The sequence below is a fragment of the Pelodiscus sinensis genome, chromosome 3 (assembly GCF_052426305.1).
Source record: "Pelodiscus sinensis isolate ZL-2025 chromosome 3, ASM5242630v1, whole genome shotgun sequence".
Classification (NCBI taxonomy): Eukaryota; Metazoa; Chordata; order Testudines; family Trionychidae; genus Pelodiscus; species Pelodiscus sinensis.
In genome coordinates this window covers 153,838,833-153,858,510 of record NC_143054.1, presented here as the reverse complement: position 1 = coordinate 153,858,510, position 19,678 = coordinate 153,838,833, and the positions used below count along the sequence as shown (strand labels likewise).

Sequence of the window (19,678 nt, the reverse complement as noted above, 5' to 3'; positions counted from 1 at the left end):
ATAGCTTGCCTCTGAGATAAGGTCAGGAGGAGATGTTGCCCAGCCTTCTGGTCAGCCATGATTAATTTGGATGTACCAGATCAGTATTACCTTTGTGATGCTTTTAAACTCCTGGAATAAAGCTACACAATGTGGCCCTGGACTTTCAGCACTATGGACCCATGCTGCCAAGCATATAGCTGTTGTTATGCAAGAGTCCTCAGATACATTGAAAGATTCATAAAACTTTCAAGCAAGCCTGAGGTGTTTTAAGGGTTTCTATGTGTGCTTAGACAACAGTTTACCTATTTATATAAGCTGAAAATCTCTCAAGTAGATGTTGTGATGCCAGTTGCTAGCTCATGCCAAGGTCTTTGTGCCTCAGCGGGACACTGACAGACACATACTGGAATCTGTCTGGCTCATTTATGGGTTAATACAGTATTGACAGAATAGCTTGGGCACCATCAGCTATTGTAGGCAGGGGGAGACTGAGCATCCCCGAACAGCCTATTGTGTCCTCTCCCTCAGGCTACTGCACTTCCTGGGGTTGAATGTGTTGCCTGCCCAGTGCTTTAGGGCCTGGAGCCCTGGGAGTTGTGGGCACTGATGCTGCAGCATGCCACAGTTGGGGCTCTGCCTCCTTGTCCCCAGATGAGCAGTGCGGGGGTCACTGGCTGTAGTGAATGTGCTTTGGGCTCCTGCAGGAAGTGGAGTCACTGGTCACCCATGGATATTTTGTTCTAAATTAAATCATGCCTTTGCTCACCCAAGCATAGACACCAGCCAGAAAAAAAAAGGGGGGGTTGGGGAAAAACTTTAAAAAAGAAAAAGCGAAGTGCTTGCTGTTTTAATGCCTTTTAATGAAGTGATGACTAATTCCAGTATTAGCTGTACTTTCATCAGACTGTAAGTCTTGTTAATTCAGTAGTAAAAATGATATATCTGATATAACTGAGAGCAGCACTAAACATTTTCTTTCATATATGCTCTCTTACATACATAGTGCTTGCCTATAAAATGCAGAATACCAATTTCCCTAAGAGACAACTGGTGGATAGTTAATTTTTATTCTCTTAAATATACATACATTCCATTTTAATTTCAATATCATCCTTGAGGACAAAACATATTTTGGTTATCTATAAAGGTGATGGTGAAACACAAGTGACTAGCATGGGGCCTGATGTTTACATTAAAGCTGGTGTAGAAGAGTGTTGTCACACAGAACTAAGCTGCAAGGATGGCTAGTAATTAAATTCCATACTGTTACACGAGACAACTTTCAGACCTGTGCATTCTGTCCAGCTGTTTCATCAGCTTAGAACAATGTCCTTTCCTGAGACATACAAACCTAAATTGTCAAAGTGGTGTGTGGGGATTTAGCCGCGTGACTCCCATTAATATCAATAAGAGTCACACAGCTAAATCCACGCACTGTGCTTTGAAAATTTACCCCACCGTGTCCATCCCAGAACACTGAAAGGATTAAAGTATTATATAGTAAATTCCCTCTTTGAGGTGCAGGAAATAAAGAGAACTCTTCTGGTTTGTTCTGAAAGGCTATCTGTTTAGGACTGCATTTCCTGTGTGTTAGAAAGTGCTACCAAATACTCTAACCAAAACAAAAACTTGTAAGATAAAACTCATTGCATAATAACAAAGTGATCTTGTAAGAGTAAAATAGCAGTGCAAATGCTATCATTTCCCCTTTGTTTCAAAATATTCAAATGATCGCTATGCAATTCACATCAGGCAAGGTATCACCCAGAGTATCCTTAGAGACATAAAGTGCATATAAACATATCCCACTGAAGGATAGGCACAACATCTTTGGCTTTCTGAATAAGGACAGGTAAAGCAGCATTTCAAAGGATAGGTAATATACCCATAAATACAAATTACTATAACTTGTTACCATCACTTGCTATTTTATTACTGAAGCTAAAATGATAAACTCCATGAAAATTACTGAAGGAAGATACTATGGAAGTGTTTTCTTTCTGTTTATTAACAGAGGTGTACCTATTCCACGAGGTGTACCGGTAGTTCGGAATAGGAATCCTAGTCTGAACTACCTAGTTCGAGCCCCGTGTAGCCGCGCTGCACGGGGTTCGAACCAGCGGGGATTTAAAAATGGCGGCTCCCCGCTTATGCAAATGAAGCCCGGGAAATTCAAATCCCGGGCTTCATTTGCAAGTGCGGTATGCCTAGTTCGAACTAGGAGGGTAGTGTAGACATACCCTCACAGACTAACAAAACATGTAGATTGTATCATGAGCTAGCTTTTGCTAACACAACATTTTTTGTTAGTCCATAAAGTGCTACCAGACTATTTGTTTGTTTGTTTTTTCAGTTTACCTGTACAGACTAACTCGGCTACTCCCTGAAGCTTCTGAACATGTAAAACTGACACATGTAAAAGCGGCGAGGAGTCCTGTGGCACCTTATAGACTAACATGTGACGAAGTGGGTCTTTGCCCACGAAAGCTTATGCTTCAACACTTCGGTTAGTCTATAAGGTGCCACAGGACTCCTCGCCGCTTTTGCAGATTCAGACTAACACGGCTACCCCTCTGATACTTGACACATGTAGTGGATACAAAAGAGAAGAAAATATTTCCGTGTAAAGAGGATATTTCCTAGCCTTTAAATGAAAAGCAAAACTTAACAGACATGTATATCAATAATGGCTATTTAAATTTTCTAGCTGTTATGTGGCTTTTAAAAAAATGTTTTTCTTTTCATTGGTTATCTCTTCACGTTATCTCTAATTTCTCCTGCATGCTGATTGATAATCCCAGAATTCTATGCAGACCTGTGCAATTGGAAGTACTGCATCTAACGAGCTTCAGTTGAGATATTATCTATGTGGTAGTTTCCTACTGGAACTTTAAAGTGTTTGTATATTTTCAAAGAACAAAAATTTAGTTCATAGTGTCTCATTGCCTGTATATGTTCTCTTTCTTGAAAATGAAAATAGATCTCTTTGAAAGAGAGTATCTCCTGAACCAATATGATCAATACATAAGAATAAGAAGAACGTTATCAGCAAAAATGTTTGGCAGAGTTAATTGCTTAAGAATTATTGATATGCGTTACCTGAGGTTTCTGTCTACCAATGGGTGGAAGAGGCTTCATTGAAGGGAAAGTTAGGGTGCTTGTACAAGTTAGCCAGTCAGAAATCTCATCAGTAAGATGCTTCTTCATTTGTTGCCGCCTGTAGCTAAAGGGCTTTGCCTTCCGTAACCGTACTTCCATTGGATCAGGTGATTGTCGGAATGGTGAGTTGTACACACCTGCTATCTGTGGAAAAAATGGAGTTACCTTGAATTCATATAATTTAAAACATATGTTTGGTTTTTATGCTGTCATTCAAAATGATAAAGACAGCTACATGACAAGTGTTTCAGCAAAAAGTTTCAGTAGGTCTACAGACATGAGAAAGGACTCTGGATGAAATGCATCTTTGTGCACCGCTTATGTCCCATTAAAACAGGGATTAAATAGGGCTTACATGGTACATAGGCCTCCAGGACTTATACATAAGGGTAAATTTCCATATGGAGGCAAATGTTGCAGAACTGAGACTTTTAAGCTCATCTTTCTTTCCAATGATATATAAGTCTTCTCCCTCTATACCTAGTAATCACACAAATGTAACAGTTTTCCTTAATAATTAAACTGGGCAAATCTCTTTTCAGTTTGACACAAAAAAATGTTGAATGTACATCTTGTAATGTAAAGTATAGAATGCATAATAGAATAAATAGTTTTAAATGTATATTATCTCTCATTTTGAAAAAAAAAACATGCTGAAAAGGAGGAATTTAGATGCTATGGACTCTTACATCTCTGCACTGCTATGATAGCTGATCTATAATTTGTCTTCAAATGGCAGCAAATGGCAACACCCTCACAAGTAGAGTAGAATGACAATGGGGGGGGGGAACCAATTCCATTAATATTTATACAAATACAGAAGGAAATTTTTGTTTGACCTTCCTTGTAACTCTTTAATGTTAATGTTCTGCAGATATTCAAGTGTGCTAGCTTTACTAGTGTGAACTGTGAAAAATGAATATGAAGAATAGGTATTCTGAACTGTAAAATTCACAGCCCACTTTCTGAATTTTGTAATTTTGTAACAATATGTTACTTATATGACAAAAAAACAAAGATGTAATTTCAAATTATTAATTGGCAAAATCCACTATTTGCAAATTTGCAAATCTCTATCGGGCCAAAAATTACATGCCAAAACAATTTCCAAATAATTTTGTATAATAATTCACTGCAAATATTTTCATCTGTTTGCAGGCAACTCAGGAATAGAGGAAAAAGTATTTTGTTGAAAAAAGTATTATTTGTTTTAATTATTAATTTATTTACTAAACATGGGAATCACTATATCCCACAACACAAAATTATTACATTTTTGATAAAATTGCATCTGTATAAAGGTGCATGTGCCAGAAATTGATCCAAAGATCATGCATGCTTTTTAAAAACAACATACTTGCAGAATTCTTATTTTTTTAACCACATTTGTATGAAACATTTAAAAATTTTGTTTTTATCATGTTATTGTCAAAACCTATTGAATAAAAAAAGCAGATAAAGACATTGGTTTTGGGGAGCAGTAGGTGTGAGGAAGAGAGTAAATATTTATAATTTACCATTTCTCCTCCTGTAAAACTATTTTGGCCTCTTGAGAAAATTAAGTAGCACATCAGGCTCCTCATAAAGTATTAACAGGATGGGTTTGGGAGGAATGAGAGCTCCCCAATTAGCTCTAATGCATTTTTCATTAGTGTGTCCCACTGGGAGATTACAGCTCATCGGGTTAAAAACTTAAATAAGACCTTTATGAAACATATTGTTTAATGTATTTCAATATGCATATATGATAGATTATTTTAAATATAGCTGTTATAAGCTATGGGACAGATCCTCCTGAGTATTCTGTCCCTAAAGCCGTTGTAATTGTCTCAATGTAACTCTGTCATATCACTCTGCATTCCTCTGGGGGTAGGGTAGCAGGAAAAAGAGAACATGGATGTATATGGGAAAGGCCAGGAGACCCTTGCACCAACCCAATCTCTGGCTACATTGTAACACGGCACAGGGGCACTTGCCTTCTCCACAGGCAGCAGCAGAATCTGAGGAGGGAATGCAGAATTGCAAGTCACCCTATGATCTGTGTTCTGTACAGTTTAGCTGCAATCTATGGTTTCGCTCTGTATTTGAAGACTGGCTCTCAGATTCCCAAAATCATCTCATAATGTTTCAGATTCTTTTTTTACTCATATTGACTATTTTTACAACATGTGATAGTTAGGCTTCTCTGTAACTTTATCATACCAGCTTATATTTGCTTGCAAATACTTAATGATCTGAGGGTATGTCTACACTACAGCACTATTTCGAATTAACTTAATTTGAAATAGTTAATTCGAATTAAGCTAATTCGAAATAGTGCATCTACACACAAAAACTATTTCGAAATATCATTTTGCTGTTTTGAAATAGCTTGTCCACACTGAGTAGACCCTGAACTGAAGTTAAAGCTGTCTGGAACCAGTGCCGGCTGGGCATCAGGTTAGGACCTAGTGTGCGGGGCTGCTGCCTGAGGCTAACTGAGCTCTGTGCTTAAAGGGACCTACCCCTACCCCAGACAAACAGTTCTCAGGGTTCCCCGCTTGCTTGTCTACCTCAAAGAGGGACAGCAAAGCAGTCCTGTCTTGGAGTGCCCTGAGTGAACACACTCGGAACACCACAGCATTCGGCCACATGGAGCCAGAGCTGCCCCTGGGCATGCCGGTGCGTCTAGTGGGGTCGATGCCATCAGCCCAGCTGCACTTGCTGAAGGCTGCCATCCGGAGAGGTCTATTGGGGGGCTGTCAGGATCCAGGAGGCCCTGCGGGAGAGTGTCCACCACGAGGAGCCCTCAGAGCCACCCTGGTCCTCCCCACTGGGGGCTCGTGCTCCATTCCTCCCTCACATCCTTCCACTTACCCTTCCCTAGCCCCCCTTCCTGATGTCAAATAAAAGACACGTATGTTCAAAAATACAAAGTGGGTTTATTGAACAAAACTGGGGGAGGGGATAAACCTCTGGGGAGACTGAGAAAAGAAGGTGGGAGAGGGGAAGAGAGAGAGTGGGAGAGGGGAGGGAGAAACCTGGGAGGAGGGATCTGGAAGGGGGAAGAAGGGGAAGGGGAACCTCAGGGCTCAGGGGTGGGGGTCTCGCCAGACCAACTAGACTTTCATGCTAACTTGCTCCTGGGTTCGCATGTGGCCTTTGGTGGCCAGGCTGGCAGCTATCCTGCCATAGGCGGCTGCATTCCTCTGTCTAGTGCAGAGATCATGGATGTTGGGGGCATCCCGCCCAAACCTGAATAAGGTCCATGATCTCCACCCTGGACCAGGAAGACACCCGCCTTCTCCAGCCCATCTGGCTCTTGGGAGCTGGCAGATTGCTCCTGGGGAGCGGTGGAGGGCTGGCTGCCAGTGGCTTGCTGGCTCATGTTTTGGGGCCACTGGGTCAGGGGCCCCGGTGGCCACTGCTGGCTCTGGGCTGGCAGGCTTGGATCTGGCACAGGCATTGTGGCCAGGGTCTGCCCCTTTAATGGCTCCAGGGCTGGAGAACAGGAGAGTAAGTTTTCCGGGTTGTGCCCAGAGTGGTTACCAGGGCTCCCTGGGAAGGGGTGGAGGCCCCCTATTTCAAATTAAGTGTCTACATAGCACTTAATTCGAAATAGCTATTTCAGATTTGTCATCATTCCTCGTAGAATGATGTTTACCAAATTCTAATTAAGGGCTCCGCTATTTCGAATTAAATTTGAAATAGTGGTTTGCATGTATAGACGCTATTAAAGTTAATTCGAAATAAGGGCTGTTATTGCAAATTAACTTTGCAGTGTAGACATACCCTATACGAGTTAGATTAATGCAAGTTTTGTAAGCAAAACTCGTGAAGTCATTCTGCCGCTCTACTCTGCACTAGTTAGGCCTCAGCTGGAGTACTGTGTCCAGTTCTGGGCGCCACATTTCAAGAAAGATGTGGAGAAATTGGAAAGGGTACAGAGAAGAGCGACAAGAATGATTAAAGGTTTAGAGAACATGACCTATGAAGCCAGGCTTCATGAACTGGGCTTGTTTAGTTTGGAAAAAAGAAGATTAAGGGGGGACATGATAGCGGTTTTCAAATATCTAAAAGGGTGTCACAAGGAGGAAGGAGAAAATTTGTTCCTCTTGGTTTCTGAGGACAGGACAAGGAGTAATGGGCTTAAAGTGCAGCAGGGGAGGTTTAAATTGGACATTAGGAAAAAATTCCTAACTGTCAGGGTGGTCAAATATTGGAATAAATTGCCAAGGGAGGTGGTGGAATCTCCCTCTCTGGAGATATTTAAGAACAGGTTAGATAGACATCTGTCAGGGATGGTGTAGACGGAGCTTGGTCCTGCCTTGAGGGTGGGGGGCTGGACTCGATGACCTCTTGAGGTCCCTTCCAGTCCTATTATTCTATGATTCTATGAAGTTTTCAAATACAGTCTCCTGACTTTCATTGTATCGTTGCACAATTACTGAATGATTTTCCACTATATGTTTCTTATGTACCTAATATGAAATTCATACAGGGTACGTCTAAACTACATGGCTCTGTCGACGGAGCCATGTAGATTTGTTGTTTTGGCAAAAGGAAATGAAGCAGCGATTTAAATGATCGCCGCTTCATTTAAATTTACATGGCTGCCGCGCTGCACCGACAAACAGCTGATTAGCTGTTTGTCCGCTCAGCGCGCTAGTCTGGACGCTCCCCTGCCGACATCAAAGCCTGTTGCCTATAGGGCAGCTGGCAACGCTGCGGGGCAGGCGTGTGGATGCCCAAGGACTTCAGGGTAGACCTCGTGTCCTTTAGCATATGGAGCCTAGAGTCAGTGTGCTCCAAGAACAAAGTTTTGCCCTCGAAAGGCAAGTCCTGGATCGTATTTTGGACGTCAGGGGGAATCCCCAAAACATGCAGCCAGGCACCGCAACGCATAACAACTTTAGTTGCCATAGTGCAGGCTGCTGAATCGACTGTGTCCAGGGACGCCTGGAGAGTGGTTCGGGCAATGACCTTGCCTCCGAAGCAATGGCTGCAAACTCCTGACGGTCCTCCGCTGGGAGCCTGTCCCTGAATTTCTCCACAGCCTGCCAAGTATTGAAGGCATAGCGGCTCAACATCGCCTGCTGGTTAGCGATGCGGAGTTGTAGCGCCCCTGTGGCGTAAACCTTACGTCCATCAAATCCAGCCCTTTAGGCTCTCTTGCCTTTGGAGATGGGCCAGGCCGGGGAAGCCTTTCCTTTTGGGCCACGGCCTGCACGACCAAGGACCCTGGGATGGGCTGCGAATACAGATGTTCATGCCCCGAGTGCGAGACATAATAGCGCCTCTCGACCCCTTTTAAGGTAGGGGTCAAGGTCTCCAGTGTCTGCCACAGGGCATTAGTAATCTTGGCTACCATTTTGTTGAGCGGTAAGGCCAGACGTGTGGGCGCGTCCTCGGCGAGGATGTCCACCATTGGATCCATGTCTCAATGACAGGTTCCACCGGGACGCTTAGATTTGACGCCATGCACCGAAGAAGCTCCTGGTGCATGTGGGCATCCATAGTCGGCAGGCTCAGCGCCGGGTCTGCCAGGGCCTCGTCAGGGGATGACGACGAGGATGATTCCTGCATCGGTATCGGACCGGTTGGTGCCAACTGCGGTGCCGGCTGGACGTCTTGTGTCGCCTGCGGGTCTGACTCCGGCACCGGGGCCTGTGCCGCTGGGTCAGGCTGAGGTGCCCCCTGCGGGAAAGGGGGAGGTCGAGACAGCGATGCCGAGGGTTGTGAACGGCGACCTGAAGCCTCCGACACCAGAAACGGGGGCACCGGCCCCTGCCACTGATGGTAGGCCCAGGGAGTCCAAAAAGGCCACTGCGGATGCGGGGGCCAGGTTTGCTGTGAATGGTTCCGCCGGTGCTGGGACCGGGACCTGTGGGATGAGGATGCTCCCGAGGACCCTGAACGGATGGAAGTTGCGTCCGAATCTGATGAGTAGTCGGACTCTGGCCAGGGCGGAGCCGAGGAAGAGTACGGCAGGGATGGACAAGTTGCGGCACCAGGGGACCCATGCCCAGTGCTGGGAGAGTCGCCGGATGTGGCACTGTGGTGTTGATGATCAGTGCCGGGTGAGTGGTTGGCAGTATTTGCGGCACCGGGGTGCCCAGGCCCGGTGCCGGGAGAGTAGTTGCTGGCAGTTGCGGCACCGGGGTGCCCAGGCTCGGTGCCAGGTCAGTGGTCACCGGCAGTTGCGGCACCGGGGTGCCCAGGCCCGGTGCCAGGAGAGTAGTCACCAGCAGTTGCAGCACCGGAGTGCTCAGGCCCGGTGCCAGGTGAGTGGTCTCCGGTAGTTGCGGCACCGGGGTGCTCAGGCCTGGTGCCGGGACCGTTGCCGCTGGCTGTGGCACCGGGGTGCCTGGGCCCGGTGCCGGAAGAGTCATTACTGGCGTCCACGGTACCGGGGGACCCAGGCCCGGTACTGGAGATGGTGCTGTAGAAGCAGCCTATGGTTGGGGCACCGTTGAAGACCACCGGGTCGACGCCGGTGCTTGTGACGGCGCGGAGACGGACGCCGATTCCAGACGGCCAGATGCTGTGGAGGGGAGAGATGTCTGAGTGGACGCCACGCGGCTATGGGAGTACGGCACCGGTGTAGCCAGACGAAGGGCTGGCAAGGGGCTCAGCAGTGCTGAGGTTCGAGCACGGACCGAAGCCGAATGGGACTAGCGAGCTGGCGTTGAAAATGGTGTCGTGGTAGCGATCGGTACTGATCCCACATGGGATGGTCCCGACGCAAGAGTCACCTTAGCATGCTGACCGGGACCATGCAGAGGCGGGGCTGTAGCCCACTCAGCCTCTGGCGAGGGCGACCTCGACCCTTCCTTCTCAATCGACGACGGAGGGGAGGTAGTGAGGCTAAGGTCCTATGCCGCCTCGAACATGTCCGGCGTGGACGGGAGGTGAGAAGGCAGGCGCCCTGGACTATCAAGACCTCCTCGCCGACTGTGGCGCACCGCAGGCGATGTGTGCACTGGTGAGCCGGCACCGCAGTACCTGACCGAGGTCGACTTCTTTGAGAAAGTCCACACTGAGTAGGGGACCTGCCGCGGGACTTCTTCACCCTCTTGGATGGTGGAGAGTGAGACCGGTGCCGGGATCTCGATGCCGACACGCGATACCGGTGAGAAGCCTCACGCGTGGAAGTCGATGCGCTGCGCACTGTAGGCTGCTCCGGCAGCACCGGTTGAAGCGCTGTCTCCATGAGGAGAAGTTTTAGGCGGGAAACCCTTTCTCTCCTTGTGCGGGGCTTAAAAGACTTACAGATCTTGCAATCAATTACGAGATTGGCCTCACCGAGGCACTTAAGGCAACTGTCGTGTGGATCGCCTCTGGGCATAAACTTCCCGCAGTCAGCGCACGCCTTGAAGCCTTGCGGCCCTGGTATTCCTCACCCCCGGGGGGGGGGGGAGAAAAAAAAGAATCTAACTATCTAACTAATAGAATTATTTACAGATAAGTGATAGAACGGGAACCATTAACAAACTAGAGACTAAGAGAGCTAGAGACGTTCCAATGACCGTCACGGCGGTAAGAAGGAACTGAGGTGGGGCAGTGCCGGCAGGGGTACTTATGCCCCACCATGGCGGCGCCACTCCAGGGGGCGCCCTGCTGGCGCTACGGGTACCGCTAGGGAAAACGCTCCAGAAGACACGGTGCACACGGTGCGCACACCTACTTCGAATGGACATGAGCAACCACTCGAAGAAGAAGAAATTGAACTCAAGTGTCTTACATCCTAAGCCAATTGTCACATAAAAACCAATAAGTGGGGCCCACAGTTTAGCAGGCTGGGATAGAAATTTCCATCCTTGGAGTACATAGCCTGGGACCCTGCAAGCATAAACAGCAGCTGGCCCTTATCACCCATGCACTTGAGCTGGGAAACTTCTAAGCGGTAAACAAGTTTGACCTCAGTTCTCAGCCCCGGGGGAATGTTGAGAGTGGCATTGAGCCAGTGTGTGCACCCTCGTGTAAACAGGTTCGACCCTCAGAGTCCACTACGAGCTAATTGTGGTACAGAGAGTTCAGCCTGAGCAGTCACCACTAAGGCCGGTGGCCCTTTTATTACGCACATTCGCGTTACACCCAAGCCGGATCGGCCTGCTGGCGGAGTAGGGGGGTTCGGGCCCGCCCCCTCTCCGAACCCCGGCCCAGGGCCCTAAAGGCAGGGACCCGTGGTCCCTCCCTCGCGGATGGGGGAACGCCCCAAAACACACCCGCTCACGGGCTCCACGACTCCGCCCTGGGCCGCTTCCTACTCCACCAGGCCTCCCGGCCCGTCTCCCTTGACCCCGCTTGCCTCACCTCTCCTTCCTTCTCCCCTCCTCCAGCTCTGTCCGCCGCGCTCCCCTGCACCGTGCCGACCCCGGGTTTAAATCCCCCGCCGGCTCCGTTCCCCCTCCGCGTCACTTCCCCTGCGACGCCTCCCAGCCACCCTTCCCCCGTGACATCATCCCCCTGCGCCTCGCCGGCCCCTCCCTCTTGGGCCCTGCCAGCTGGCGCCAGCTGCCTCCCGACGCCCCCTGCGCCGGCTGCCGGCGTATTACTGCAGCCCGCCGCGGCGGGCTGGGCCGCGTTCCCCGCCCCCCGGTGTGGCTGCCCGGCGCCTCCCGGCGCGCTCTCAGTGCGGGGCGCGAGTGCCCCGTCACACCTCGGTAAACAGCTAAGGTACAAGATCACTAGAAGTGCTGCCCCTTATGAGTCTCACCAGGGACCTACACCTCAGAGGGTGCCCTGGATACCCCCAGCTGGAGCCACGTCCACTGCAGCCCTGGTGCAAGGTGACAGGAATGGGATTTCCCGCAGACTGAAGGTGTGTAAGCATTTCTAAGTGCCTGTCACTCTTTTATGCATTGCTCTGCCTGTGCTTATTGTTGTGTCACTTCACAGTAGCTGAGTAACCATTTGGCAATATTAATCCTGTAATAGTAGTGACGTAGTGAGATTAATAAAAGCAACTATCCCTAATCGACTCTATGTTGAAGTGAATCCATAATCCTGTTTGGCCATAGCCCGTTGAGTTGACACCAATAGATAATCACTGAGCCATTTTTGGAAAAAGGCCATCCAACATGCTGCCTCCTATCTGAACTTAATCTTGTTCTGAGATTTTTCTTTAAAAATTTGAAACGAAAGTCTTTAGAGGTTATGATTACAAAGACAGCCTCAGAAAAAAGACTCAATGAGGCATTAGGGCAGATGCCAAATAATGATAAACCAAATGTCAATATTATTAATTATTTCATTTCTCATGTAAAAGAGGAGAGGGCAGCTCAACAGATCAGCATGTTTTATTTAAGGTAAGATTTCATTTTGGTGTCACAAGTGAGTAGAGTTTGGGGGACACCATTTCTTAAGCCTGGTATACCTTTAAAAGTTACAGGGGGGTAGCTGAGTTAGTCTGTAACAGGAACAATTTTAAAAAACAACAAATAGTCTAGTAGTGCCTTAAGACTAACAAAATCAATGTAACTACAGTACTCAGGAATATGAAAAATTCATGCACATATAATATAATGCTGTAGCTCCCATAGTATAGACATGGCCTTACTTTTTTCCCCAATGAAGGAATCAGCCCCTAACAACCTGGCAGAATCCATAAGCACAGTTAAGTTCCACTGAAGGGAAGCTGAAGCTCAGGAAGTTCAGGGCTGGTGTGCAATGAACGTTAGAGATATAGCTCAGGCAACCTAACCCCTGGTGAAGAGGAGTGCTAGGTCAACAGAAGAATTCTTTCGTTAGAGCCTAGCTATTGCCTCTTGGGGAAGTGGATTATTTACAGTGATGGAACAATCCTTTCTGGTTTTTTGGTGCCTACATTGAAGCCCTATAGTGGCACAGCTGCAGCACTGCAGTTGTATTTCTGTAGCATTTTAAGAGTAGACTCAGCCTCAGAAAGCACATAATCATATTTTGAACATCTGCACAGTGTACTATGAGCAACAGCTCATTTTTGCACCTCACATGGATAGTTATTTTTTGGGCAGGACTTGGAAGAGAATCACTACCTTCCCTCCCCACCCCCTGCACCATCTGACTCCTAGGGGACCACATGGAAAAAGGACCACAAATTCTGTAATCAGAGTATTCCATTGTCCCTAACACTCTGTGAAAGTGCTGCAGGAACACCATGGTCACTAATCCAGCCAATAGGTTTGAGCAGTAGTTTTGCTCATAGTCTGGTAGCTCTCCATTGAATTTAACTTCCATCATCATAAAGGACAATGCCCATAAAGTTTCCTTACTTTGGATTTATGAAGGTGAACTGAACATGAATTTCATTCATGATATGTTTGTGTTCTTCAAGGTTAATGTAAGATGATTTTTCCCATTTGCATTTGAGATTTACTTCTGGACTTGCTTGGCAAATATATTTATTTAATTTAGTGTTTAATTTTTCAGGAAAACGTATGAACTTGTTATAAAAATCTTCTGGATTCAAAAGTTGCTTGTTTGCTTTATTCCTATTTTAATTATACATGCTATATTTCACAAAAGCTTAATTGTAAATATGAATCAAATTCTGTCATATATATTACACGTTTATATATATATATATATTCTGCAAAATCTTAAAAACCTATGTTGGATAAAAATTTAATTTTGTCACCAGGAAGATAAGCAGTGATACTTATAACTTAGCCAAAAGCAGATGATTTAAATTTGTGACAGCTAGTTTTCTTCCCAAATTAGCTCTGAATTTCCTATATTATAAATAGAAAATATAGCCAACTTTTAACATGATAATGAATTATCTTTTTTAAGAACTGTACTTAGGAATAACTTTCATGTCATTATGTGATATCTACCCATTAGACACTGTTATTTGAACTATTTTACATTTATGTGTATGCATAAATAAGATGGAAAAATGAAAATATCCTTGTAAGCATAATGGTTTTCTGGAACTGCATTTTGTTTACTGTATAAAGTTCCTGAATATGCTCTACAGGACCATTCTTTATTCATATATTTTGTACTTTATAGTGGCATAACTGGAAAGCATTGTTTTATGTACTTCTGATTATTATTGCTACTATAATAACTTAAAGGATGTTTTATTAGTTCATTTTTACAAACTACCAGTTTAATTAAAAATGCAAATGATGGCCCCAGTCCTGAAAAAGGACTTGACCAGCATGCAGTCATAGGGGGTGTCTACACTGCTCCATAGCTCGAAATAAGATATGCAATTTAAGCTACACAAGTTGCATATCTTATTTCAAAATAGCTTATTTTGTAATTTGGCGCTGTCTACACAGTGCCAAATTTCGAAATAACCTGCTATTCCAAAACATCTCATACTCCTCGTGGAATGAAGTTTACAGGGACATTGAAATAGCGAGCCCGTTATTTTTTGATGATGTGGGATAGCTATTTCAGGATACTCTGGTATCCTGAAATAGTGTTGCAGTGTAAACATAGCCATAGTGAAGCAATGGTTAGGGTTTCCATATCTGAACTTTCAAAAAAGAGGACACTCCTGAGAGGGAGTGCATCTGTGTCAGTATCTAATGACTCGTATTGTATTAATGTGATATATATCCTCTTTTCTGAAAGTTCAAATATATAACCCTAGCAATGGGACTCTGAGTCAAAGTTCATTACCAGATGTATTTCAATTTTTATCTTTTTTTCCAAGTAATCCTAATTCATTATTTTAAAGTTTAATTTTATTTATGCCAGTGTTCAGATAAATACATTAATTACTAAAATATCGTTCCAAGTTGCAGAGTTCAGATCTAGATTAAAAGCTGAATACAAAATTTCCCCCAAATCTGTGGCAGTGTTTGGATTTAATATATGCTTGTTCAGGCCCATTATGAAGATAGGCCTCAGTTGCATATTTTAGATCCATGCTTGAACTTGTGGAATGTTTGTGAAAGAAGCGTGGATTCAGTGTTTTAGTTCTGGCCCATCTATAACTATTGTTCTTATATGGTTAACACATCTCAGCAAATCAAAGCTTTGTTCCTACAACTACTTGCACACAGGGTGACTTCTGCATCCACAGAGCCCTATTCACTTTATTGGGTAATAGCAATGTGCACAAGTGCAAGAAGCTGCAGTTTTGGGACCTTTGGCTTTTAATCACATCTTTTATCTTAAAGCAGTCCGACACATTATTTTAGAATTTGTATTCTATTTTTCTGATAATAATATAATATCTCAACTACAAGATCATAATAGCTAATGTTGCTCTTCATAAGCTTATTGATAATGGTAGTAAATCAGCAATCTTAAGAAATTATCCAGTATTTGATTCCAATTTTTTTCACTTCTTTAGCCAATTTCTATAAGTAGACTGTGATTTCCTCTCTCATTACCACACCCCAAATATAATTATAGGTTACAAAAATCACAACTAGTCTGTGGGGAGCATGACACATTTTTCTGTATCACGTTCTTCGCAACTAAGAAGAGCCTCTGTCAAAGCTGACTTTCTGGGATTTCATTTTCAGGAACAATTTTCTGAAGTGACAAACACTATGGGGAAATCTGTGCTAACTGTTAAAAAAACCTACAACTGAATTATTTGCAGTACTGTCATGCTAACTTCCAACTCAATAAGACCAAAGAAATCCCAGGAGGGGACTCTGCTAATAGCTTCTTACTGACCTCCTTGCATCAGGCCCTTCTGCTGAATGGTGGCCCAGTGGTGAATATGGCAAATGAGGTGTGAAAAGCACAGATATTTTTTAAGGCTATGATTCTAACTCGTTTGGGGGCAGGAGGTGAGAGAGAGAAATGAGTTATACAATAGATATATATTTTTTTCCCTGGAATTCTCCCCATCAGACCCTCCATCATGGAAACCCAAGCATGACCTAGAATATTAATTATGCCAGGTCAAGCATACTAGCAAATGTACCATTTGTTACCCAGTCATCCTTAGCATTACATTAATATTTTGAATCATTTTGCATTTCTAACAATCTATCACTTCGCTTTCTTCCAATAATTTTTATCTTTATAAAAATACAAAGAGAGAAACAAAAGATATGATAAAAATGCAAAGTCATTAATTTCATGAACACCGTATCAGATTTATTTTCTCTATGCAGTATCATTTTTGTCACTGAGTTTGGGCTGAGCTTTGGAGCATCTATGGTCATCTTTTCTAACTTTTCATTTTCATTGCTTTTGTTATTTATAGTTTGCATTTGTATCCACAGGTTTACTACATGCATCCCAGAATAAAGAGACATGATCTCTGCCTTTAGGTGCTTTCAAGTGAAATTAAATAATGTAACAAGGAATGGGGAAGGCATGAGAGAGAGGACAACTGTGGAGTTGCTTTGTGAGGACTACTGAAAGGGATTATACAGGGTAAAGGGTGGTTTGGGTATTTTTAGTTAAGAATATAGGGATATCTTTTGTTAACTAATATTTTGTCTTTTAGCCCTGGTCTACACTAGGGAGTTATTTTGAAATAATTCCCCTTATTTCAAAATAACAAGCAGAGCATCCATACTATCAAGCCCGTTCTTTTGAAATAAGGGGCTGGTTATTTTGAAATAATAACTCCTGTTTTCCTTGGGGAATAAGCTTATTTCAAAATAGTTATTTTGGGAGTTATTATTTTGAAATAAATAATTTCCTAGTGTAGACATGACATTAAATGCTAAAAAAATACTACATAGTTTTAAGCAATGAAGCATGTGCTAATAAATGTAACTGGTACATTGTAAAGGGGCATACATATGTAAAATTAAAAATGAGTAGAGCTGGTTTTCAAATAAACTGCAATTTTTAGAGAATTTATCCTCATATCTTAAAAATACTTCATATGTTTCAATATATGTTAGTCAAAGTGCAAGTAAAGGAATGTTATGTATTAAATACTTTTGCACCTGACTGCTGGAGGGCTAAACAATTATCTCATATGTAACTATCATAAATGTAAATGTCTCTTTTTGTTTCTGAAAAAGAAACTTCAAGGCAGTATTTTTGTCTGGATGACTAACTGTCAGGATAAAGGCTTAAAATAAAGTTTTAATTTCTCATAGTGCTCTTTTAACCAGGAGTCAGATGACTCTTTCTTCTCTATATATATATGTGTGTGTTACTAGACTAGGAGATTTACCCAGCATTGCTTGGGTACATAACTCCAAAAAGCTTTGGTTTTCTTCACTTAAATCGTGTTCTGGGTTGATGCTGGAGTTGACTGTTTCAATATGCATGCTGCCTCAGGGAGAGAGGACAACCAGTCAAGGCAGCACCTTGGAACCATGTGAGAAGTGCCTATCTATGGCCACTGGAGTTGCAGTGAGCACAGGTGGGGGAGAGGTGCATGTCCCTCAGCTGGGGGTCAGACAGACACACAAACAGACACAAACTCTCTGTAATACATAATAGATAGCTGTCCTTTTCTTTTCCACTACCCCCTGCTAACCCAATGGGGTTATATCTGTTCTGGTCCCCATCTCTGGCCCCTTGCTGTCCCCTGTGGTCATTCTGCAATATAAACGTCCCTTCTGCCAAACCGTTTCCTTTCCATTGTATGAGAAACAATCAAATTCCAGGCAGATCCCATCGTCCTGGCACAACCAAACCCTCTCCTTGCTTTAAGTTATGAGAAAAGAAAGCTGCATACCAAACTTGGAAGTCCTAGCCCCTACAATTTAGGAGGACCACTTGCACAAATGGACTCACAGACAGATGGACAGACAGACAGACACACATTTCTGAAATATATAGTAAGATGAACCATAGTTATTTTGAGGGACTGAGAGAGCAACCCAACAAAGTTGAGAAAAGAGGGAACAGATCTGTAAAGCCATAAAAGAAAAAGCATGAAGGAGAGCTGTGAATGAAATATTTGCTAGAGATGGGATTGCTGAATCAACACTGACCAGTGCAGTTCATCATAATTATCAAGACACACTACTGCCAGGGGATTTATAAAAATCCCACTCAGCAAATAATTGCCCTGCTGTTAGAAGATAGTCAGAGTGTTAACACACTGTCACAGTCCAGCGTTTAGTAAGATATTCAACATTCAATTACTCTTGCTGAGAACTAAAAGGAAACATGATCATTTCTCAGCTACTGCAGTTCTGCTTCCACATGAATTCTAGTGAACAATCTTGTTAATCCCCAGATATAGTTTCTCTTAGGAGGTAGAAGAACTATTTTAAAACATTAATGATTCAGAAGGAAAAACCTTGCTGAAATGATGTCAGAGGCATTTATGTTTTGTTTTGTTTTTTCAAAGGTTTTCAAATGTTTAGACTCCTAGATTGTAACAGACGATGGAGTTATTGCATACAAAATGAAAATACAATATATGGCTAATATGTTTAATACATAATTTATTTGGAAAAATTATCTACAAAACTTTTATAAAAACTATGATAGCACCAAGTAAAAGTCTGAGATCAAAGAAATTTAATCTATTTCAGAAGATGTCTTCTCACCAGATGTGTAGTTTTTAATTACACAAAATATTTATTTTAGATTAAAAACTAAAGAAATGTAGAACCAACTTATTCAGAGTTCAAAAATGCTACAACTCAGCCCAAATTCCCTAATTTAGTATTTAATTATTCTATCAACGGTAATGATAAAAGTATTCACTAACTTTAATACATTCCAAATTAGTTCTTTTTACATGTATATCACCCCTGAGGTCAGCAGGGTTGTACCAACATATGCAAATTGACTATTTAGTCAACTATATCCATTGAATATATTGGGCCTGATTTTGCATGGTCTATGCAAAAGTTCCCTTTATTTCAATCAGAGATTTACCTGCTAAGCACTGGAGTCTATTATCTATAGCAGGGTTTATATTGAGATAAACCATTTATCCAGACAATGAAGAAGTCATAATGAGTGATGAGTAGAGTATTTTCTCGCAAATGGGATTAATTACCTGTCCTCCAGATAATATATATTCTGTTTAAACAGAAATAAAAACATTAGTTATTGTTATTCTGCCTTAGCATTACAAGGTTTAGCTCAATTCTTTCAATCTAAGATTTTTGCTTAATATCAAAATAATGGTACCATCATGTTCTAAATGAAAGAAAAAGCCATATTTATGGATAAACAAGGCCGCAATTTCATTGAAATGTATTGAGAAGGGGTGAGGAAATATTACCAGCTGATAGCCTTTGCCAAGGAATGCAAAACTAGCCACAAATATTGCTGCCATTGCCTGGGGATAGGTGCACTTCTTTGGCCACAGTAGGCAAAGGTGTGGTGTAAGGGAGAAGGGGGATATCCAGGCACATCCACTAATCAAGGTCCTGGCCCAGGGACCCACTGGCAGCAGCCTTGTCCTACTTTCCTTCACTCCCCTTTAACTGCCTCCTGTTCCCTGGACCAATTTCTCTGTGCCCCTTGTGTCAAGGCAGGTATCAGGTGGAGCCTCAGTCTCTAGCTACCCTGAGCCTGATCAGCACTGCTTTCTCTTTCTCTCTCCTAAGTGCTTCTCAGGGAACCCATCCTACATCCTCTCTGGACCCAACTTCCCTCTGCTCTGCTGAGCAACTCTTTATATACAGGGCTGCCCCTGCAAGCTACCCCCTAGCTGGCTTCT

The 19,678-nt window shown here is 43.6% G+C and overlaps 1 protein-coding gene across 1 annotated transcript in view; it reads right to left on the bottom strand.

Annotated features, from left to right (window-relative positions):
• The window catches only part of SPATA17 (spermatogenesis associated 17), a 239,796-nt gene that overhangs the window by 101,053 nt on the left and 119,065 nt on the right, over positions 1-19,678 (bottom strand). Inside the window, exon 7 of the mRNA XM_006137342.5 lies at positions 3,082-3,285. Coding sequence (XP_006137404.3) covers positions 3,082-3,285 — 204 coding nt within the window. The remainder of the gene's footprint in view (positions 1-3,081; positions 3,286-19,678) is intronic.